A 25,231-nucleotide genomic window follows, 5' to 3' on the forward strand; every position below is an offset into this window, starting at 1 on the left:
CATTATTTGTATTATATATACTTGATACGCATGCATCTTTCATAAGCTGTATTTGTCACTTTATGTGACATTCTGTCCCAGGTATACTTTAAATTGGGTTAGTTCACCCAAAAATGAAAATTCTGTCATTAATTACTCACCCTTGTGTTCCACACACGTAAGACCTTTGTTCATCTTCGGAACACAAATTAAGATATTTTTCATAAAATCTGATGGCTCAGTGAGGCCTCCATTGCCAGCAAGACAATTAACACTTTCAATGCCCAGAAAGCTACTAAAGACGTATTTAAAACAGTTCATGTGACTACAGTGGTTCAACCTTAATGTTATGAAGTGACAAGAATACTTTTTGTGAAAATTCTGTCATTATTTACTCACCCTCAAGTTGTTCCAAACCTGTATAAATTTGTTCTGCTGAACACAAAGGAAGATATTTTGAAGAATGTTTGTAACCAAACAGTTGTGGGGAACCATTGACTTGTGTAGTATGAAAAAAAGAAAGAAAAAAAACTACTATGGAAGTCAATGGTGCCCTACAACTGTAAATGATGACAGAATTCATTTTTAGGTTAACTATAATGTACATTCCTGACTTTTTTGTGCACCGTTCATCAGTGCAATGAAAAAATATCTTTGAAATACTTTATTATCAGCATCCACCAGGCCCTCTTATTTTTCAAACCCTCCCCTCTAACCAACATTTCACTATCCAATCCCGTTGGATAAAATCATACCTGACTTTTTTTTTAAATAAATTTTTATGTTGTTTCTCTTATATTTTGAAAGTAAAACATGACGCAGTGGCGGTTTCATGTTGACTTCAATAACAAAAATCATCTAATTGTATTCCATAATATTCCATCATAGAAATTCACATGAGCTGGAGGCCTGGAGGTCAGCAGTATTATTTGTCCTTTTGAAATGAAATATAAATAGCATGCAGGTTATCAATTACACATTACCCACCCAAAGCTTGTGAATAATTGAACATATCCTTTGGACAAGAGAGCTGAGCAGAAGAAAAGAGGCCATTTATGTTTACTTTATTGAAAATTACATTATTCAATGCGCAAACACTGCTGGACCATCAATGAAAGCTGATCTCTGAAAACAACACTCTAGTTTTCTGCTCTTTATAGCACACTGTGCGTACATATCAAGTTCTATCCGGTGGATTTGGTTTATTCATATTTGTTTTCCTCTTTGATGAATGTGATCTGGTCAATGGGGTGAATGAAAAGCTGTCCTAGTTATGAGTCTCTCATTTAGATCACAGAGACATTCCCATCTCTGCTCATGCTTTCCATAGCCAGCATACCTCCAGAGCTCTCGCTCAAAACACGTGTGTGCGCTTTTCTCATGCCTCATATCTCCGCACATCATCCATATGCAGAGCAGAATGAGAGAGGGAGAAAAAGCCGCTGTCTCTTTTGCGCTGGATGGCCTCCAAGTCTGTGGCAGCAAAGTGAACAGTGACCTCTCTCTCACCTCTTCCTGCCTAAATGCACATGCACAGGCTCCCTTCCATATTTCATACCAGAAATACATCCCCAGACAGTATTTTACACCCAGTGTGGAAGGCAGCCGTCAAGTCCAGGAGGAGAGGGCAGGGCCTAAATCAGCTTCGTGCACGCCAGCCTGGCCACCAGAGCCAAGAAAAACAGCCATCACTATCGTACTGTCATCTGGAGGAACAAGCCTCACTGTTCTGTTCTCCTACAGTGGATTAACCACAAGCTCGTGAAAATATGACGACTCTGCCATGTACTGGTGAGATTAAACTTCTTGAAATGGGAGGTGTGCTTAAGTCCTTTTGGCACAGTTTTAGTCCTCAATAAACATGTCATATGTACAACTGGCACAGTGCCTGTGTCAACTCAATGTGGAAAATACATGACAGAGAACCACATATATGGAGTATACAGGGTACAATTATTCATTAACACGTTCTCGTCATACATAATAGGAAAAGCGATCACACCAGCTGCAACATGTCTCAACAGTACAGTCAGGGTGTGAATAATGGGGGTGGGGACTCTGTCCACCCTAATTAAGGAACCTCAAAAAGCGGGGGGTCTTAAAAGTGTGTATTTTTTTCACATGTAAGAATATGTTTCAGTAACCCCAAAAAGTTAGATTAGAAATAAGTAATAATGGTACTATCCGGTACTAAAGGGTGGAGCTAGACTCACTGCAGAACGTTGATTGGTTGACAGAGAATCGTCACTTGCGCGTGCTACAAGGGGAATGACAACAGAAGAGGTGCCATTTTTTAATAAAGTTGAAACACAATACCCTTTCTTCTTGTGACAAACAGCCACATGCCAAGAAGCAAGAACAAGATCTGCTCTATGTCATCCATTGTTATTTAATGTGTCGCTTTCTTCTTCGAGTGAGAATGACATCGATCGCTACTTTCCGGCATACACCACGCCTATCAAGTAAGGGTACTGTTGGCGGTGGAAACGCAAGCCGGAGTTTACAGTCCCGAAACATACTGAACTGTACTGTACTGTCCGGTACCGCTCGGTGAAAACGAGGCATAATATGTACCATTTAGGTGCTATATTGGTACCAATATGTACCTTTGAAGTACTAATATGGACTCTTTAGGTACAAAGGTGTACCTTTTAAAGGGGTACCACCCCAGTGAAAGCTTTTGTACCTTTTTTTCTGATAGTGTAGCCAAAAACTGCTCAATCACTGCCTGTTAAAGTTGGCATGAAATGGAAATTCTCCCTATTTTCTAAAAGCATATAAATCATCTTATTAGCGTTGTTAGCGATTTATCCATACATGTTTAATTTTTTTTTTTAAATTACCTCGTAACTGTTTTTCAAAATATCATGTCATGCCGGATTTCTCCAATTATTTAGTCTGCTTAAACCCCGCCCCTTCCTTACAGTTGTCTGTAAGCTTGCATATAGATTTGCCTTCATCCAATCAACAAACGTTGATTTACATTTTTTTTTTTTTTTTTTTTCCTACATTGTTTTCTTTTCCAATAATCTGTTTCACTTGGATATGTCACTACTTTCTTTGCATCACAATGTCCCACTCTACATTTTTATCAGTGGCTACGTTAACATGCACCCTTATAATGCAATAATAATGAGATTTAGGCAATATTGCGATTAAACTTCACCTCATGGAAACAACACTTCAAATAATTGCTGCAATTAAGCTTATAATAGTAGCAACCATAATTGTAGTAAAATATGTGGCCTATACCAATTTTAATCATAACAAACAGGCATGTAAACACTTTAATTGCATCTGTTCCACTCTGAAAGAGCACATGTGCTTGTGATGTAAACGGATGATGTGTCATGCTCATGCAGTGATTTGTAAATATGGCGGTAAAGAAGGCATCACATATTTGGGGTGCTGAAGAAAATGAGTTCAGCGTTGACAGCATTGCGTAACATGAATATATAATGCATTATATTGACGGTTGAAAACATTGAAGTGGAGACATTGGAGACACTTCCATATTTTAATATTCTTAGGAATTATCAGAATGATGAAAATTGCATGTAAACAGGACTGAAGAGGTTTGCTCATGTAAGCATCTTACTGCGATTTAGCCCTTACTCTGAATATTGGAAATAATCACATTATTGGTACACATGTAAACATAGTCACTGAATGTCTAGCATCAGATAAGATGGGTTGCAAGCAGCATTTCACATTGACTTTAACCTTTAGTTGAATTTATTGCCTTTGGCAGAGACTTCTGCATCTGTTGCTTTTCAGTGCTATTCAATACCTGCTTTTTTTCCAACCCAGTATTTCATCTTTTTCCAATTTTTCAACCTTTTGTCATTTTACACTCTTACCTGGCAAGTAAATGATATAATCTGCCATTTTCATTTTTTCCATTATCTCATTCTGCCATAATTCATACTGGATATGTCCTACCAAGGGTCTGTGTTTAATTTAGCTGAAGTCATTCTAAAGTTTCCTCAAGCTGAATGTAAAATTGTAAAAAAAAAAAAAAAAAACTGATGTTTCAGTTTCATCTTATCATCAAGATCAGCATCTGCTTTGGATCATCAAAATATCTTTTCCTAAGCATTATTTCTTGATATTTGTCTCTCTCTATCCTCTTTTCACCCCTATAGTTATATCCACCTTCTCACTGTAGTGCATCATTGTTGTTTGGCTGGCCTTACTGTAAACCTAAGGACTGGGGGCTTTGGTCTCTCCCTCTCTCTCTCTCTCTCTCTCTCTCCCTCTCTCCCTCTCTCTCTCTCTCTCTCTCTCTCTCTCTCTCTCTCTCTCTCTCTCTCTTTCTTGCCTGCCTGCAAGGCTCAAACCAGCTCTGGAAAGTTTTCCTCAGTCTTAATCCTGGCATAGTTATTCCACTCTATGTACGTGTTTATGAAGTCCTGACAAAATCCTTCCTCTTCAGCCTCTCCCTCTCTCCTTCACTTCCCCTCTTTCTCCCTCTGGGGCTCCAATTGCAGAGATTTAATTTCAGCTCTCCTGTCTAAAGGGGAAAGATTCTAGTACTTTGTAAGGACAGAAATGGAGCTGTTTTTAAACTCTATATTTTAAACTATTTTTTTTACTGTGTGTTTTGAAGTTTGTTTGCCCATATAATCTTTAAGCTATTAAGGTTAAATGTATTTGGCTTGCTGTCGCAGTGGAGGGGCTCCAGAAGCAGCTTCAACTCGAGCTTAGATATACCCCCCAGTGGGACTACTGATGCTTGGAAGATGAGTCTGGTAGCAAGATGCCTACATGATGGTGGAGTTGGGGAGGTGGAAGGATGCCAAAACAGCTGATGCCAGAGCAAGGTGAGTGGCTGCTTACAGTCATGTCAAAAAGTTAGGACACCCTATTGAATTCCATGGTTTTCCGTATCAGGACATAATAAAAAATCATCTGGTCCTTGGCAGATTTTACAATTTGGAAAAATTTGGCCCATTCTTCTTTACAATGTTGCTCCAGTTTATTGAGGTTTGTGGGCATTTGTCTATGCACAGCTCTCGCCACAGTGTTTCAGTCGGGATGAGGTCTGGACTTTGACTGGGCCATTGCAACACCTTGATTATTTTCTTTTTCAGCCATTCTGTTGTAGATTTGCTGATCACCTTGAGATCATTGTCCAGTTGCATGACCCACTTTAGCTTTTGGACAGATGGCCTCACATTTGACTCTAAAATACTTTGGTTTACAGAGGAGTTCATGGTCGACTCAATGACTGTAGATGTCCAAGGCCAAAATCATCACCCCTTCACCAGGATGCTTTACTTTTGGTATGAGGTGTTTGTTCTGATATGCTGTGTTTAGTTTTCACCAAACTTGGCGCTGTGCATTATGGCCAAACATCTTCACTTTGGTCTCGTCTGTCCAAAGGACTTTGTTCCAGAAGTCTTGTGGTTTGTTCAGATGCAACTTTGCAAACCTAAGCCATGCTGCCAATTTTTTTTTTTTTTTTTTTTTTTTTTTTGAAGAGAAGAGGCTTTCTCCTGGCAACCCTTCCAAACATGCCATACTATCCCATCTTTTTCTAACTGTACTGTCATAGACTTTATCATTTAACATGTTAACTAAGGTCTGTAGAGTCTGAGGTGTAGTTCTTGGGTTGTCTGCAATTTCTCTGAGCATTACACGGTCTGATCTTGGCGTGAATTTTCTGGGACGTCCACTCCTGGGAAGATTGGTGTCTGTTCTGAATGTCTTCCACTTGTGAAATTGTTTGGAAATGGCTGTATAACCCTTCCCAGATTGATGGCAGCAACAATTGCTTCTCTAAGCTCATTACTGATGTCTTTCCTCCTTGGCATTGTGTTAACACACACCTGAAGGCTCTAGATTAGCAAACTACCAAAACTTCTGCTCACACTTGCTGATGATCAGTTAATCAAAGGCATTTGATTAGCAGTACCTGACCGTTACTTACCCACTTAATTCCTAAGGAAACAATAAGGGTGTCCTTAGTTTGTCACCCATGGCTTTTCCATTTTGGCCTAGTTTTTGTTAAATAAATAATGACTTGGTGTGATATGTCATGTGTTGTTGTTCATCTGAGGTTTTATATTCCAAATTTTAAGACCTGCTAAGGACCAGATGATTTTTTATTACGTCCTGATATGGAAAACCATGGAATTCAATAGGGTGTCCCAACTTTTTCACATGACTGTATGTTCCAGTAGGTGAAAGATTAAATGGGTTCACTCCTCCCGAAATTACGTTTAGGAACTTCACTTGAAGCAATATACTGAGTTAAATACAAGTTATATACCCCATGCACCAATGCACTCAAAATGTGTTTGTTTTTTTTTTGTTTTTTTCTCCGTATGTGTTAACTTTGTGGTCATAGATAACAAATAGTTGAACAAAAGTTGACAAAATTATCTTTTAGAAGATTCATTCAAAACATTCAAAAATTACAATCTCTACTGAGAAAGTGGTCTAAAAATATTAATGACTCATCTTGCATTAATGGGCGTGTCCAGACTATACCAATCATATCCTTTCTAGAATGAGAATGTCCCTCCCCCCTGTTTTGCCTTTGATTATCAACAACAAGCAACAAATCTTTGTTAATGACTGATAAACTAAAACCTATTGGGTATCTAAACAGGCATAAGTCCTTTGTTCTGCCCCAACAAAACTGTGTCCAATCAAACTCTCTTGGTGCAAATTCATTTGGCAACTTAGAGGATTGCATGAATTTTATTTTACATAAATAAGTCAGCATGGTAATTAGGCTTAAGCTGCATGTAAAAGAATTTTACTTATTTATTTGATAAATAGACTTAATGAGAAACTTTGATATGCATTTCTAATTGCCACAGAGCAGAGCTGTGAAATATATTTTGAGGAAAGTTTTGAGAAGATTAGTAGGCTCTCTACTGAATGTGTTCATGCAATACAGTTTAGTTGCTCTTGTGGCAAAAAATATGTATGGAGATGGATTATTGTAAACCTTAAAATGGAAACCCGTGGTTTCTGAGATGAAGCACTCATGGCCACAGTTTAGACCACTGTTAACTGTGTTTTGGAGATGACTTGGCCTTGACTTGGCAGAAGATGTTTTCACCCTCATTACATTTTAGACCCAGATACTGAGAATCCACTGTGCCAAGTAATAGTGTTTAGAAAGCGAATTTTGATCAAATGTTACAGCTCTGGCCACAGCTGAAATGATGTGATTCATAAAACCCTTGGTAGGTTATTTTACTGCTTTCATTAACATGTGAAATCACACTGTAAATCACAAGGTTTTATGAAAATTTTATGTTTGTTTAGCATTTCATTCCCCATTGGCTGCATGTCATAATATCTGAAATCATGTGGAACAGCTCCATGAGCCGCAGTGGATTGGATGCAAGATTAAACCTCAAGGACTTCTGGACTATCTCATTTTTTAAAAGGCACACTTGAGCAATGAGGGTAAAAGCACTTTCACATTAGAGCTTTTTGTAAGTCTGTTTGATGCCAGAGCTTGGCTCGTTTGATAGGTGTCAAAGCATTTTTTCCGAACTTGGATGTGCACCAGTGAAACAGACAAGAGTTTAGAGTTTGGTTCATGTAAATTCTGGTACAGTTTGCAATTAGTATGAAAGCAATTGTCCTAAATTGCAAAAGTTGAAACCCTATTGATAACATATAATTTGCATCTTTGCAAGATTCCAGTCACTCTTACAAGGGTCAATAGTTACCTTTCCATCCATGCATTTTTAAATTTTGAGGTATCGCATAAAAAAAAAATGCTGGATGGAAATGCAAGATGTGCGTAAAATCTTAAAATGCGTAAAAAAAAAGTGCTCAACAATTTTTTTTTATTCGGTTAGAAAACATGCGCATAAACTTGGCACATCAGAGTGTTTTTTGTTATGCTTAGGCGACAGGAACAGTAAGAGGTTAAGGAGAAAATTTTTTTTATTGCAATTTAAGCAAACTTTTTTAAGCAAAAAAAAAAAAAAAATCCACTTGTACACATTCCTAGTGTAATGTATAATGTAAATTAAATATATACTAAAATTAACACTGGCAGCTCACTAATGTATAAATTGGAAGAAATTTGAGACCAGAAACGCATCACGTAACTGTAAGAGTAAAAAAAAAAAACTAACTACGCGCTTGTTTGTAAGGAAGATTGGGAATTATTAAAGGGTTAGTTCACCCAAAAATGAAAATAATGTCATTCATTACTCACCCTCATGTCGTTCTACACCCCTAAGACCTTCGTTGATCTTCGGAACACAAATTAAGATATTTTTGATGAAATCCGATGGCTCAGTGAGGCCTCTATTGAGTGCAAAGCCACTGAACCTCTCAAGATCCATAAAGGTACTAAAAACATTTAAAACAGTTCATGTGAGTACAGTGGTTCTACCTTAATATTATAAAGCGACGAGAATACTTTTCTTTTTGTGCGCCAAAGAAAACAAAATAACACTTTTCAACAATATCCAGTGATTCAAAACACTGCTTCGGAGCTTTACGAATTGAATCAGTGGTTTGGAGCGCCAAAGTCACGTGATTTCAGCAGTTTAGCCGTTTGATAGGAGATCTGAATCACTAATTCAAAACAAAAGATTCATAAAGCTCAGAAGCAGTGTTTTGAAATCAGCCATCACGAGATATTGTTTAAAAGTCATCATTTTGTTTTGTTTTTTGCGCACAAAAAGTTTTCTCGTCGCTTTATAATATTAAGGTAGAACCACTGAGCTCAAATTAACTGTTTTAAATATGTTTTTAGTACCTTTATGGATCTTGAGATGTTCGGTGGCTTTGCTCTCAATAGAGGCCTCACTGAGCCATCGGATTTCATCAAAAATATCTTAATTTGTGTTCCAAAGATGAACTAACTCTTTAACTAATTTCTTTATCCAATACGTCTGTCACGGCACACAACAAAAGAACGAATGGCTCAGACCCGAAGACTCAGAGGTGAACTAATCATTTGTGTTTCCGGTACAGACTGCATATCCTAGCCTGCGGGGCTGTCACAGGATGAATGAACAACTCGAGAGATAAAATAATCAAAACTTCCTCAAAGTTGTTGAAGTAACTTGAAACGTTTAATGCCCTTCTCCATTTCACTAGATGGTGTGACAGTTGACAGCCTCACAATGCGATGGACATCATTTACAGTAATCCAGGGAAATTTTTGAATGCAGTCACAAGTCATTTTGACAGCTCTAGGTAAGGAACAATGGCGCAGCACCGGATGTAAATATGCACCCTGAGGAAAAATGCGGAAGTGATCATGCATAGAGTTCATTCAGAGAGAAATAAAATGCACGTAAATTTAAAGGCAAAGCACAATTCACAAGCGCATTTTGAACCGTGGATGTCATACCGAATGGTTCAATATTAAATTGAGAATTGTATCCCTAGCATAAGCTACAATGCATAACATGACTTTGCCTCAACATATCAGGTGATTGGATAACTGAACTAACCAGTGGACCAATCTCATTGCACACCATCTAAAAATATAGTTTTAGTCATTTTGAAATGCCTAAGCCAAAGTCTGTCATCAAAATGATTTGGAATCATCAAATGAATCAAGAGTTCTAGAGAATGATTTTTTTGTTCTTATTCATTTTAATTTTGATATTCTCATGATAGCTGTATGAGATGTGTAAATAAAACTGTACCTACTGCAGGGTCATGAAGATCAATAACCCACCTGTATCCACTAACACATATACATGCCATTTGTAACTCTTAGGCCCGGTTTCACGGACAGGGCTTAGACTAAGCCAGGATTAGGCCTTAGTTTAATTAGGGCATTTACGTATCTTTTATAAACGAACCCTAGAAAAAAACATTACTGGTGTGCATCTTGAGACAAAACAATGACACTGACATATTTTAAGATATGTCAGAGCAAGTTGCTTTTAGTTAAAAAAGCTCAAACATGCATTTTAGTCTAGGACTAGCTTAAGCCTTGTCTGTGAAACCGGGGGTTAGGGTTTACAGCACCATTGGTCACTATCCTGTATGTTAAAATGTGACAATGAATCATAAGTAGAAGCTTATATCAGCTCATGTTGCACTGTGTGAATGCATTGTTCTGTCCTAGTGATTTGACTCAACCTTGAAGGAAAAGGATATCGCCTATGTTTGTCTTTGCAGGGGCTGTTTAGGAATGTGGTAGACATATGACATTGCCAAAGGAACTTTTCTCCTGAAAAATTCGTCAGCCTTCCAGATGAGAAGTGTCCTCGCAGAATGTATGACTCACCTCTAGTTGCTTACGAATGAGAACTGAGTGTGTCACAGATATTGTCTTTAACCACATTTGCGTAAAGAACTGAACACCAAGTTTAGACGTTGCTAGAATTATCTGTACTGTTAAGCTATCAGAGCCTGTAGAAATGACGTCAACTTTTCTTCCATATGCCTATAAGTCCTGATTATTGTGTGTCCTAGTGTTAGTTTCCGGCTGGATCCATTTACTCATTTTCTATGGCCTTTTTTATGCCCTATAAACTCTGTCAACTAATTGAACTTCAAATTTGACTTCTGGTCTTCATTGAAAATATTGGTCTCTCTTTATGGGGTCAAACCCCAACAAACTCATGGGATGAGAACAGTGCTTTATTCGCAAATGTTTTATGCAATATTCCAATTTATCACACAGGTTTAATTTGCAGCTTTGTATGGAAACAGATATTAAATAACCATAATGTTTTTTACTCATAAATATTACATTTTGGCGAACTAATATAGATATTTGAGTTATCTAAGAGACTTATCTGAACGCCACCACAGAGTGGGAAACTCTTCATTTTCATTGATTTTCATTTTTCTTTTACAATAAAATTAGCAAAGTTGCATAATATTTTCACGATAACATTGTACAATTGCAATAGAATATATACCATATCAATTAAGTTTACAGCACCTTCTTAAATTGAATAAAAACATAGAAAAGCAAAAACACACCTGATGTGCATTCTTTATTCATCAGAAGTAGAGTTAAAAGATTACATCTTTGCTATCCGCTCTGACCAAAGTTATTTGAAACCACCTGATGTGCTAATTACAACTTCCCAACTCATAAATACCAGAGAACTTGAACGCACTTTCATTGCGTTTACGGCAAACTGTTGGCATGAGTTGTTGACCTGGGGTGCGTTTCCCAAAAGCATCGTTAGCCAACTAACATCGCAAGTTCCGTCATTACTTACATAGTTCAACGATTTGGTGTTTCCCGAAACCATCGTTCAAATGAACATTCGCAAACTGCATCGCAACCTTGTGTGGTTGGAACGACAGCTCTCAAGCTGTGGTTAGAATCATAGTTTCTTGTTTTTATGACATGTGGACTTAATAGCTAGCTAGTTGATTTGTTCAACGATGCATCGTACTATGGTAGTTCAGCAGCGAATTACATCGTTGTTCGGGAAACGCACCCCTAAAAGAGAAAACTTACCATAGAGACTAACTACACTAATACCTGCTATAGCACCCCTTGTGGCAATGCTGAGAATGGTACACGTGTGTTACATTTTGAATTGTGGTCCTACACATTTCTGAACACAAATATGCACAAAATCAAAACTAGCTAGAAGCGTTTTTTTTCACAATCTTGCCTTGAGTATTTTTCAGCCTTAGTCTATCTCTCTGTGTTCTCTTGATTAGCCTGTCAGGGAGATTGTAGCTCTAAAGAAGGAGGGAGCCTTCTGTGGTTTTCTCTCTCTCTGCTCTTTCCCAGAAAGATGAATCAGAGAGTGGTGACCGCTGAGTGGCCCAGGTTCCTTTCATCCTGCTCTTAAATCTCCCAGTGCGCTGAAGGGGGTCCAAGACTGCACCATCTCAGCACCCCCGCCCCCCTTTCCCGGAGGGGATACGGCTGTTTAGAGAGTCCTGGCCCTGGATTTATACACTACAGATTAAATTAGACTCCGCACTGTGATCATAACAGTAATGTATTCATGAGCTCGATGAAATGTTTTGTTTCCCTCTTCATGTCTTGTTTAAAAAGACAAAGAGAAAATGTAATTACTTTCATTAGTGTTGGAGCTGTGGTCTAGCAGCTTCTCCAACACATTGTACTGTAGCTTTTATATGGGTTATGCAAGTTTGTATTCAGCTTGTGACATTTCCAAGGGGCCAAAAGAAATATAACAATGGTTTTCATTATATTAGAACATTTTGCACAACAAATAACAAAACTACCAAAAGAGCAACATCAAATAACTTTGACAACCCCAAGGTCTATCAAGATGTGGATGGTGAAAACACAAATTTAAAGGGACAATTCACCCAGTAAATAAATAATCTCAATATCATGTTCTGTCAAACCTATTTGACTACCACGGTATAAAAAGTCTATTGTTATAGAGAATTTGCTATATCGTGTATATCGCAGTATGTAAAAATATAAAACTATTGGCACTTTAGAGTAATGAAATGCATGAATGAGAATTATAAAGAGCAGGACATGCTTGATGTTAAAAATAATTATAAGTGCAACATATTTCTAAAAGGAACCTCTGCCTCTCTCAGAAGGTGATAGCGAATTTGGGATGTGCTCAATGTTAAAATTTTTTATTAAGCACAATAAGCAGTGAAAAAGAACTCAGTGCAGTGCACCCTCTGACTGACACGCAGCGTAAATATGAGCACAGAAAGCTGTGTCTCTCTGCATACGATCGCAAATTCAGTTCTTTTCACGTCTTATTGTGCTTGAATGGTCAAATACACATGCAGTTATGTCAAAATGCCCATCGTGTGGAGTATTCATGTAAACACAGTTGGTTATATCTCAAGTGTAAGTAAACAGTTGGGTGTAAACCGGATGTGTATCAGTATAATGGATCTGTGTGTTTGGTCTTAAAGTGACAGCAGCCTAATATACCTACCTGCTGCGCTGTATCATTAATGTGAATCAAAAAAAAAAGAGAAAATAACTTACTGCTCTTGACGGAATAACTTTTTTTAGCTTTAATAAGAATACATTTATATTTAATTCATACAGAATAAATTTCTGTACTAATTCTAAATATGTTGAATAAACATATTGTACCTAAAAAAAATCATTTGTTTAATTCATATTTTTGTATTTGTCCAACTGTTGATGTGTTAGAAGCAGGAAAAATGGGCAAGTTTAAGGATTTGACAAGGGCCAAATTGTGATGGCTAGATGACTGGGTCAGATCATCTCCAAAACTGCAGCTTTTGTGGGGTGTTCCCGGTCTGCAGTGGTCAGTATCTATCAAAAGTGGTCCAAGGAAGGAACAGTGGTGAACCGGTGACAGGGTCATGGGCGGCCAAGGCTCATTAATGCACGTGGGGAGCGAAGGCTGGCCCGTGTGGTCCGATCCAACAGACGCGCTACTGTAGCTCAAATTGCTCAAGAAGTTAATGCTGGTTCTAATAGAAAGGTGTCAGAATACACAGTGCATCATAGTTTGTTGCGTATGGGGCTGCATAGCCTGGTCTGATGAATCACGTTTTCTTTTACATCACATGGTTGGCCAGGTGCGTGTGCATTGCTTACCTGGAGAACACATGGCACCAGGATGCACTATGGGAAGAAGGCAAGCCGGCGGAGGCAGTGTGATGCTTTGGGCAATGTTCTGCCAGGAAACCTTGGGTCCTGCCATCCATGTGGATGTTACTTCGACACGTACCACCTACCTAAGCATTGTTGCAGACCATGTACACCCTTCCATGGAAATGGTATTCCCTGGTGGCTGTGGCCTCTTTCAGCAGGATAATGCGCCCTGCCACAAAGCAAAAATGGTTCAGGAATGGTTTGAGGAGCACAATAACGAGTTTGAAGTGTTGACTTGGCCTCCAAATTCCCCAGATCTCAATCCAATCGAGCATCTGTGGGATGTGCTGAACAAACAAGTCCGATCCATGGAGGCCCCACCTCGCAACTTACAGGTCTTAAAGGATCTGCTGCTAACATCTTGGTGCCAGATACCACAGCACACCTTCATGGGTCTAGTGGAGTCCATGCCTCGACGGGTCACAGGGCTTTTTTGGCAGCAAAAGTGGGACCAACACAATATTAGGAAGGTGGTCATAATGTTATGCCTGGTCGGTGTATATTGTGATATATATCGTTATCATGAAATTAAATTTCTCATATCGTGAAAGGTCATAGCGCCCACCCCTACATTTAACTTTCTTTTGTCGTGGAGCACAGAAGGGGAAATTTTGAAGACTTTCTGTTGATAGTGTCAATGTCTGTCAAGCTCAAATAAGGACAAAAAACATGATAAAACTAGTCGAGACTTCGACGCCATTTTCTAAATCTTCTGAAGCAGGGCCACAGTAAGCAATTCTGGTACAAAATCTTCATCACTGTCCCCCTCGGTTGAAATTGCAATCACTTTGTGGGGACCTCTCAAGAGTATTTACTATTTACCATCTTTAAATCTCTGTCGAAGACATAGCTCTGAATTAAATCAATCACATAAGATTTAATGTGGTCTATTGTCTTTTAAAACTATCTCAAAAAGGATATTACTCCACAGATCTGATCGGTATTAGTGGTAAAAAATGTTGCTCCCCTCTTCCTACTCTGTTGTCCTCTGGAGTTATGGGTGGATGTTTTCCTGGTAATGGTGATTAATACTTTTTACTCTGTATTACATCCAGATCTGCCTACAGACACAAACTCCAGACACGAACAATAGCCCTTAACACAGACCTTATCCATCAACTACTGCTCTAAGACAAACCGGTCACAGATCATTTGGACAAGCACCATAACCGTAAGAACCTACTTTAAGTCCCAAACTGCAAATGTCACACGACACCAGCCGCAGGAAATGACCAAACCCTGCACGCAGCTAAAAATAAGGCTCGTTGTTAGAGGAGAATAGGACCAGGAAGGCGGCAAAGTACAGCAAATATTATTCCTATTCAACCACTGCTCGACCACAGCACTGTTTTTGGAGTGGAATGGGAAAAAAAAGCGGCAAAACAGAAAAGAAAGGGGCTGCATGATGGGATAGAGAAGGGTGAAAAGAAAGGCCTCACATAGACTGCTGGAAATCTGACAAAACAAACTATGAGAAATAAGAAAGGGGAGTGGAAAGAAGAGGGCGGAAACGAGCAAACGGAAGAAAAAAACGGCCTCGCTCACATTGACACAGCTGAAGACACTGTAAAACCTCAAAACCTGGAGAGCAGTGGTGCAAATAAAAGCGACTTTACATTGGAGAGCAGAGAAAAGTGTCTGCTCGCTCCTGCTGTTCTGTCGTTTTCTTTTTCTCAGTGGCTTGGTCATACTCGCTATTGTCAGAGAAGAAGAAAAAAAACTGCAGAGCTGTAATGCTGGCACGGGACCCACACCACAACCCCCCTCCCCCTCACCTCCCTTCCTCCCTGGCAAGCGTGATGCAGCCTGGCACGGTGCAGAGCCCAGCCAAGAATGGAGCTCTTCGTCGCCTCACGCAATGTGGTGTGCTGAAATTTCCTGCAGTAAAAGCCTGATTGGGAAGACACCCATTAAAAACGTGTAAAGAAAGAGCGCCAGGCACGGCAGCGTGCGAGAGAGAGAGGAGGCGCGGGATGGGGGGCATACTGAGGAGAAACCAAAAAACAAAAACGATTCAAAACAAAATCGACTGGTTACCCCGCCGCTGCTCTTTCGCCTTTCCATTTCGCATTATTTCCTCCCTGCTCTTTCAAACCCTGTTTTAATTTAAATTGTGGCAAAGCTCCCTCTCGCTCGATGTGTTTCCCAAACCGAAAGCTATTTCCTGATTCACTCCCTCTTTTATATAATTATTCCACAGTCTTGCTTTCTCTTATTTATTTTTTTTATTTTTTTGTTGGCTTCTGCTGTTCCACGTTCTCATTTCAGAATGACGTCATGGCCTCCATAGGTTCGTTGTGGTTTGGCATGAGTCTGCAAAGGGCAAAGTTCAGCAGAGATTTGGGAGAATGTGGCAGAAAGGGAGGGAGAGAGAGAGAGATGAAGGGAGGGAGTGAGAAAGCTTGAGAGAGAGAAAAGCTGCCAAGTCAGTTCTGGTTCATTGAGAATAGCATGCATGGTTGTTCTCTGCACAAGCACCCACAATCATGTCCTCGAACAGCTACCTAGTAACTGTTGCTACTAAAATCTAATACATCAGGGAAAACACAGAATGACATAATTTGTTAACGATTCTGTTATTTCAAGACACTCCTGGAGTAGATGATGACAGCTGTGGATTTAATAAATTAAGTGAATAAGATATATATTCTTTTTACACTATGTTTAGCTGGACTGATGATTGTAGTTGCAGACATTTTTTTTTTTTTAATGTGAGCTGGGTTTTGCCTTGGAGAAGAAAAATAAAGCTAATTTTGACTTTATATCTCACAATTGCAACTTTATTTCTTAAAAATGAGACTTTTTATTTCACAAAGTACTATATCTCACAATTGCAACTTTATTTCTCAAAATTTGTGACTATATCCCGCAAATGCGTCTTTATATCTCACAATTAGAAGTAAAATAAAGCTAAATGAAACTTTATATCTCACATTTGCATCTTTATTTCTCAGATTTGAGACTTTATATATCAAAACGCGGCTATATCTTGCAATTGTGATTTTATATCTTGCTATTAGAAGTTTATATCTCACAATTGCAACTTTATTTCTCAAAATTGAGACTACATCTCACTTGCAATTTTGACTTTTTATATCATAATAGCACATTTATTACTCAAAATGTATCACTTTATATCTCACAATGCGACTATATCTAGCAATTGTGACTCTATTTCTTACTATTTATAATTTGTCTTATTTTTATGGTCACAGCTGTGTCCAAAATCATATACTCTCTTGAGTAGGTACTTATTTTGAATAAGTAATTACTTTGCATTTGCTAAAAAAGTACATTCTATATAGTATGAGTGTGTGTTGTATGAATGTAATCCAGACGTACAACATTTGCCATGTTGTCATTATCATGTGACCTACCAGTGTCAGTTGCATCGCTTCACTGCCATTAACAAATCTTCTCCCGTGGCCTCATGGGATAGTAAAGTGTCCATCTTATGCACATTTCAGAATCTCGCGGGAAGTAGTAGGTCATCCGGGGACTTTTGCCTACTCTTTCATGAATAGGCTACTGTGAATTCAGACATACTTCTTTTGTCACATACTGTTTTTTGCTTACTATATACAGTAGTAGGGAATTATGTGATTTCGGATGCAGCCCACGTCTTAAAATGTCGGACCTCCCACAGCCCATTCACTGGCCTTTCTGGTATCCTTGTACTAGCTTTACATGATAGGAGGTCAAATTCAGTATAACTTTCCACAAACGTTAGGTTAATAAGATATTTTATGACACTGATCTCATCATACATACCGTATGTTTCAGCCTTTTCAATACATGTACAGTGCTCAGCGTAAATGAGTACACCCCCTTTGAAAAGTAACATTTAAACAATATCTCAGTGAACACAAAAACAATTTCCAAAATGTTGACAAGACTAAGTTTAATATAACATCTGTTTAACTTATAACATGAAAGTAAGGTTAATAATATAACTTAGAAAACAAAATTTTCAGTTTTACTCAAATTAGGGTGATGCAAAAATGATTACAAATGAAAGTCTCTGGAGCAAAGCTAAATTTTAGACTACAAATGTCTAATTTAACAAGAATTCAACCACAGGTGAGTCTAATTATTCATTACGCAGGTGTCCAGCAGACAGTTGGCTATAAAAGGGTGTTAAAACCCCTTCCCATTTCATGCTGTCAGCAATGGCACCACATGGAAGAGAAATGTCACAAGAAAATAATTTCTTTACACCAGAAAGGTGAAGGCTACAAGAAGATCAGCAAAGCTTTACTTATTAGTCAGAATACTGTAGCAAAAGTGGTACAAAAATTTTAAAAAAGAGACGTCCAGGTCGTCCACGGAAGTTAACACCTCGACAGAAGTGTCCTCTGATGAAAAGGGTTGAAGAAAATCGGCATGCAAGTTCACTGCAGTTATCTAAAGAAGTAGAAAGTAGAAAGACTGATGGCTTCAAAACTGTATGGCGCCACAAAGGTGAGGAATACAAAGAAAAATGCATGGTGCCTACAGTGAAACATGGTGGTGGCAGTGTCCTTATGTGGGGCTGCATGAGTGCTGCTGGTGTCGGGGAGCTGCATTTCATTGATGGCATCATAATTTCACAGATGTACTGCTCTATACTGAAAGAGAAGATGCTACCATCACTCCGTGCCCTTGGTCGTCGTGCACTTTTCCAACATGACAGTGATCCTAAACTTACATCTAAGGCCAGTGTTGGATTTCTGAAGAAGAACAGGGTGAAAGTGATTCAGTGGCTCCTGATCTGAACCCAATCAAACACCTATGGGGAATTCTGAAGAGACAAGTTGAGCATCACTCTCCATCCAGCATCCAGTCTCTAAAGGAGGTCATTCTTGAAGAATGGAAAAAGATAGATGTTGCAAAATGTCACCAACTTGTTCATTCCATGCCTAGAAGACTTGGTGCTGTCATTAAAAATCACGGAGGCCATACAAAGTACTAGATGAAGTAGTTTTTGTTGTGGGGTGTACTCATTTTTGCATCACCCTAATTTGAGTAAAACTGAAAAATGTGTAATCTAAGTTATATTATTAACCTTACTTTCATGTTATAAGTTAAACAGATGTAATATTAAACTTAGTCTTGTCAACATTTTGGAAATTGTTTTTGTGTTCATTGAGATATTGTTTAAAATGTTACTTTTCAAAGGGGGTGTACTCATTTACGCTGAGCACTGTATATATTTGAGCATGTTTTCCACTGTTTTGCTTTTGTTTTTATAATAAATACAATGTATGCTATTGTACGTGTATACTATAAATGATATAATATAATAATATCTAATAATGATTAATGATAAAAATAATAATATAAAACACATTTATTTTTAATGCTTGAAATAAATTCATTCTTGAAGACATTTTCAATACACATAATTTTATTTTTGATACTTGTTCAGTGTTTACTCATATTTTAGATGTAGGATTATGTCTGTAATGTGTCCTTATTACGTTCACTTGACGTGTATGGGTAAGAATGATTGTAATGTTTCTTGCTTTAGCTGTGAGGGTGTGGTTTTAGTGATTGGCATGATGAGAGATTTGCACAAAAATGAAGACTTTGTTCTAATTAATACTGCAACCGATGAGTACCCACAATGACACATTCTCAGTCACTCTCATACACACAAACATCACACAGGCTTAGTCACCGCAGAGAGGGCTGTGCTGTGGCTGCAGTTTAAAATGGCTGACTGTCACGCCATTCCCTGGTCCTCTGGGATGATTTCACTCTAATACCGAAGGCTTTTGAGGGTAGAAAAATTATGGTTTATGTTCTTTAAATGAACTTTCTGTACTGGGAACGTTTTCATTGAGAAATAAACACAGTTGCACACACATTCAGAGAGCCGAGTGTCCATGTGTGAACAAATGTAAAACATGCAACGTGTGATTTTCTTGGCCTGTCTTCGTGTTCTGTCTGCCATTTCCAACAGTGTTTGATATTGTGGATGTTTATGCATGTGTATATTTTTGTGTGTGGTCGTGTTTTTGCGTGCTTTAGGCTATGATCTGAGTCATAGCATGAAAAATAAAATGTCCAAACAAGCAGTCTGGAGTGATTAAACAAACCTGCGATGACCCACAGAGCAAGGACAAATTCCACGACACGCGCCACAAGGACTTGCACAACTACAGTACTACTAATCATAGCTGACTAATTGCCCAGAAAAATAGTCTAGTTGGCAAGCCTGTGATTGACATTTTAGGTGTCTGATGCGTTAGCAAATTTGATGAATTTGCAAGTGCACCTGGAATCATGTGATCCATGATTAAATGGTACAAACCCAACATGCTGTGACAGAAACAGCACCAACACAAAACACTAAATTTGTGAAAATAGGTTGAGATTGAAGCCAAGAAGGTTCATTGTTTCAATATATGTAGTAAGATGATGTAAAAACATGAAAAGGAACAAAGATAAAGATAAATAAACAGCTTTGCTGTACACCAACAGTAGTTAATAATGAAACTTCATTCATCCACACCTATAGGTGGCAGTAAAAACTCTAAATGCACGTTCACATCAAGAACGATAACTATAAGGATAACGATAAAGATATATGCTGCGAAATCGAATACTTCTCTATAGTAAGTGAAAACCAGTATGCGAACAGAGTAGTATGTCTGAATTCATAGTATTTGAAAAACAGAGAGAGAAATTGTGAATCGAGTTGAAGGAACGTAACTGACGCTGGTAGGTCATGTGACAGTAGTAACATGGCGGATGTAGTACGTCCGAATTCATTTAAACTACACACATTCGTACTATAACATACTTTTTCAACGGTCATGAAGTAAATTTAAATTCAAATGTAGTACCTACTCAACAGTATGCGATTTCGGACGCAGCTATAGTTCTAAAAATCATTCTAAATATAAAAGAACAGCACTGTCCACACCACAGCTATAACAATAATGGTATATAGAGAAACGATATCATTGGGATCACTTTCAGAACAATTTTTTTTCCAGCTGTTGAACGATAAAACACTGACAGCCAATCAGAATCCATTCTAATTTAAGGGCTCACGCATTTAAAATGGCAGACGACATTGTGGAGAAGTTAATCGCTGAGGTCCAGAAAAAGCCACCACTGTTTGACAATTCAAACCCCCTTTTCAAGGATACTTTAAAGAAAATGGATATATGGAAAACAATCGGTCATATCCTCGGAATAAATGGTGAGAAGTATACGATGAGATCATTATGTCAGGCTAGTAAACAGTGTAACATAAAATTACCTCAGGTATCCAGCGCTAGTTTTGATAACATGTTTTCTTGCTTCTCTACAAAATTCCCCACAGGTACCCAATAGTGTTACGCTCAGGTGAAATACTTGTCCACTGAAGATTTTCACCTTGGGAGAATGTATACTGTAGAATCATTGTCATGTTCAAAAAAGTGCCCAAAATACAGGGAATAAGGAGAAAGTAGCATCTTCTGTTTCAAGTTGTTGTATTACATCACACAATGGTGTGTAAATTCATGATATCATTGATTAAGTACAACTCCCCCATTCTTTCAGCACTCATACATCCCTATATAAGAACTTTACTACCACTGAACTTCACTGTGGGAACCAGGCACTTCTCACTGTACTCCTCAACCATGCATGCCATTCATTTTGAATGCATTTGAGACCAGAGTATGGATTACCAGAAGTCTATATTTTGTTAATATGGGCCTTGAAAAAGACTAAATAAGTTTCTTGTGCTTTAAATAGTTCCCTTGTGGACAACAACAATGGACTTCACTTCTGCACGTTGTGTCTTACTGTTTTAGATGAAACAATAACTCTTCTCACAGCTTTTGCCAGCTCTGAGACACTTGCTGGGCATTTCTCCTGCTCTTTTCTTAGCAAAAAAAAAAAAAAAAAAAAATCACTTGTCATGAAATAAAAGCTTTAAATAAAGACATGATTGTTTCAGGGACTTTGTCATAAGTCCATTCTTTTTCAGTTTCTGTGTTACTTTTGCTATATTTTCACACTTAAAGCTTTGGTAATTCTCTTGTTGTCCTCTTTTGTCTTCTGACAATTCTCTCCCAAGAGAATCTCCCAGTAAGTCTCAGAATGATGCAATGGGCTATATAACACTTTTAATTTGTTCAACATACTCACCTGCTGATCAAATGTTGCCTTTCACCAGAAATGTTTTATTTAATTTTATTTAGTAACTTTCAGGAGGGTGCTCTCCTGATATTAGAGTAATAACAATCACAGAAAAATGTTGTTACCTTTTAGTAACTTGGAATTGTTCAGTTTGAGCAGATGTTTTATACCATAATCGCTGTCCTCGTCAGAGTTCATTTCCCAGTACATTCAGCATCTGGCTCATAGTCGTGATCTCATATTCTCAAAACTATAATTTTCAACATCTTCAAAATTAAATCAATATTTTGATAGCTGACAGCTTCTTCACCAGATCCACCATCAAGTGACAGTGACACTAATACACGGATTCAAATGCGCTACACTTTTAGATTAAAATTTACTTAATATTTCTAGGTTTATGTGCAGTGACTATAAAACATGTAAATATTACAAGTAAATACATAATAAGAGTTACTCTTTCCACCTAGTTAATTTATTACATTAATTAAATGTGTATTTATTTTAAATTTTACTTATGAAATTCTAGTTCTCTTTGAATTTTAATTTTACAAAGTAAAAATTATGATGGTTAATTTAATATATATTACTATACCAAAAAGGTAGTTTTTCAGTGTATTTGACTGCGTTCAGTACTTGCTCTGCAGTAAATTGCTGAGCCATTTCAAGTTTTGCTGATGATACTTCCTATTCTTTTGTTTTCTGCCTGCAGTAACTATGAGTGAAATGTCACTTCATCATTGTGCATCAGTCATTGCCACCTTGTGGAATAAAGAAACGCAGAGCCATAAATCACAGCAATGTGAGGACAGCAGCGCCAGGCGGGCAGTCTCAGACGGTTGTTGGGGTGGAGCTTATAACACCATTAAGGGTCGGTTTAGTGGTTGGGGTGGGATACGTGATCGTGCACCCTAACTTTGGGTCTGAGGCTGCTGGCCTGGTGCTGCTGTGAGGTGTGGTTCTGCAGTTCTGCAGTTAAATATATCTCATTGAAATCATGTTACGTGAACGGGGCAGTCAGAGTACTGGTAAAAATCTGTCACCCACTGAATTCTGTTACCCTAGTAGGCTCTGTAGTGACAGTAGGGTTATGATAAGCATGTTATGATTGGCATTAGGAGTAGGTTGAATTAGTTCAATACAGTGCCTACTAGGGTCACATATTTCGGTGGGTCACAAAATTCGGCACAGCGCCGGCAACATGTGAGAAGTGTCGGTACACATGAAAAAGTGTGGGTACAATACAGATTAAAATATAGAAGTGCCGGTACTGCATACCAGTGCATGCTGGCCCACTTCGAGCACTGCTTGCCACGCAATAAAATGACAAAAAAGTCCTATAGATTGAGATTCCCAGTAACAAGGTTTTGGGCTAATTGATTCAGGTCATCTAGCTACCATCCAGAAAAGGGAGAGTAGTGTTGGGGTGGTGGCTTACACAAGTAAACACCAATCACACTAGCTTCAGAAAATAATAATAATAATAATAATAATAATTATAATAATAATAATTTTCTCTCCCCCTTTTTGTTTTGGAAAGTGTCTGAAAATGAGCCAGAGCTGGCATGGTTTGAGTGTGTGTGTGTGTGTGTGTGTGTGTGTGTGTGTGTGTGTGTGTGTGTGTGTGTGTGAATTGCTGGCAAGTTTGTCTGGCTGGGTAGATTTGCCGAGGTGTTGTCTGGATGCCTGTGAGCGACGGTGGTTTCCTGTTTCTTGCAGCCCCATCTGAGATCCCTTGGAAGCACCTGTGTCTCTTCTCGCTCTCCAGACAGCCACAGGGATATACTGAGAGGTCAAGCCTGCTGGGACGGGTGAAAATTCCACCATCCCACTCACTTACAATCTTTCGTGCCCCAGACACAAGAGTTTGCACATCACTAATGAACCTCAGAAGCCTATACATCTGCTTTCCCTCTTGCTCCTGCAGTGTATACTATGTGGGAGGGAGGAACGCCAGACAGCTGGATAATTGCCTGTCTAGCTGCACTGGGAGCAGCTTTTATAGGCTAATAAAGTTCTCCTTTATAGATATAAACCTGTTTATTATCGCACGAGTCTCCATTGATAAAACTTTCTCTTTCACCTTGCACATGAGTTTGTGTTCTCAAACACAAACAAATGGGAAAGTCACCAAAGAGATACATATTGGCAAGACACAAATCTGTCCAGTACAGTTCAAAGATATCTGTCTGATGTTAGAGCACTGACGTCTTTCATGAAGACCATGTGTGCGAGACTGCATGAAAATGACATTTCACAAACCACAAAAACAACTGTAATCAGTTAAGAACATTCAGTCTCCATTGAACTAACAAGTCATTTTTTGTTTATTTTTTTTGCTGGCCAGTATACTAGTTTTCAAATACCATTGTAGAAATACAATATTCTCACAGGCACATTTGTCTCCAGCAAGTAATTTATTCCCTAACTGAAAGTGTCTGATAATGGGGGGTTACCAAGATAAAGTGAGCTGGTCATGTGGTCTCAACATGGCAGACACCATGAGGGGCAACCAAGGGGTAAAGTTTGGCTGGTAGAATGGGTACGTTTGCCTCTGCTGGTAGATTCTGTAACAACACCATCTTTTTTCTGTTGGCAAACATACCAAAAAAGGCTGTGTATTCTGACAGTATATTTTTACAAGCAACATTTATTCCTCATATTTCATTATATTATAGTAGATGTTTTTGTAGCAGTGATCGATTATTTTGAAGTGTATTTTAATTTATATTATATGATGCATACCCTTACAAAAAAAGGCTTTTAAACTACTTCTCAGTAGTACTTCTCAGACATATACTTAAAATTACACTTAAGTATACTTGACTTATACTTAAAGAAAAGTCTAAGTATATTTTGCCTATACAATATTTTGATCGAGATATACTTAAAAGTATAATTAAGTATTCTAAGTATAATTGGCTTGTAGTTGTGTTTACTCTTTTGATTGAGTAGCCTATTAAATACTTTTTTCACACAGTTTTACATACTGTCTTATAAACTTACATTGTCAGTAAATATTTAGTTATAAAGAAAACAAAGTATGATGTTAAGTTTACTTAAAGAAAACTTACAAGTATACTTAAGAATAAAACTACTAAACTAGTAGTTTACTGAGAGTATACTTCAAAGTGTACTTTCATAAACTATTTAACTAGTAAACTATCAGTACACCTAAGTTTACTTGTAGTATAGTTGTATAAACAAAAAATGTAGTTGTAAACTAGTTGTGTTCTTAGTTTAGTACTATTACACTTAAAGTATACTTAAAAGTATACTTTTATACACTAAAAGGCCAATTTAATCTCAAGTAGTATTGAAATAGCACACTTACAAGTATACTAGTACATTCATATTAGTATACTTACTACATAAACTTAAAAATATACTTGAACTTTACTTAAATATACTTAGTAAAATGAACTTAATGTAAGTTTTTGTAAGGGTAGCTTTCTTCGGGTATTATAGGTGTCCATTGTGGGTGAAATAGAACAACATTTTAGATACCAACACTTTAAAAAAAAAAAAAAAAAAAAAAAACTTGATGCCCCTTTAAATTGTAGTTATTTCCTTAGT

At 37.9% G+C, this 25,231-nt stretch overlaps 1 protein-coding gene and 1 long non-coding RNA gene across 3 annotated transcripts in view; both read left to right on the forward strand.

Annotated features, from left to right (window-relative positions):
- Positions 1 to 173: 173 nt before the first annotated feature.
- Positions 174 to 25,231, forward strand: part of prop1 (PROP paired-like homeobox 1) — a 31,390-nt gene continuing 6,332 nt past the window's right edge. Inside the window, exons 1-2 of one of the 2 annotated variants that reach the window (XM_051916637.1) lie at positions 174 to 1,770; positions 4,650 to 4,802. In XM_051916637.1, coding sequence (XP_051772597.1) covers positions 4,775 to 4,802 — 28 coding nt within the window. In that variant the 5' untranslated portion in view covers positions 174 to 1,770; positions 4,650 to 4,774. Of the gene's footprint in view, positions 4,803 to 25,231 lie in introns of both variants that reach the window. The other variant, XM_051916635.1, reaches the window with a different exon arrangement.
- On the forward strand, positions 4,833 to 10,486 carry LOC127524771 (uncharacterized). Its single transcript, XR_007933164.1, has 2 exons — positions 4,833 to 7,407; positions 9,067 to 10,486. It is a non-coding gene; the product is annotated as an uncharacterized LOC127524771 (long non-coding RNA).

Source organism: Ctenopharyngodon idella, chromosome 13 (genome assembly GCF_019924925.1).
Source record: "Ctenopharyngodon idella isolate HZGC_01 chromosome 13, HZGC01, whole genome shotgun sequence".
Taxonomy (NCBI): Eukaryota; Metazoa; Chordata; class Actinopteri; order Cypriniformes; family Xenocyprididae; genus Ctenopharyngodon; species Ctenopharyngodon idella.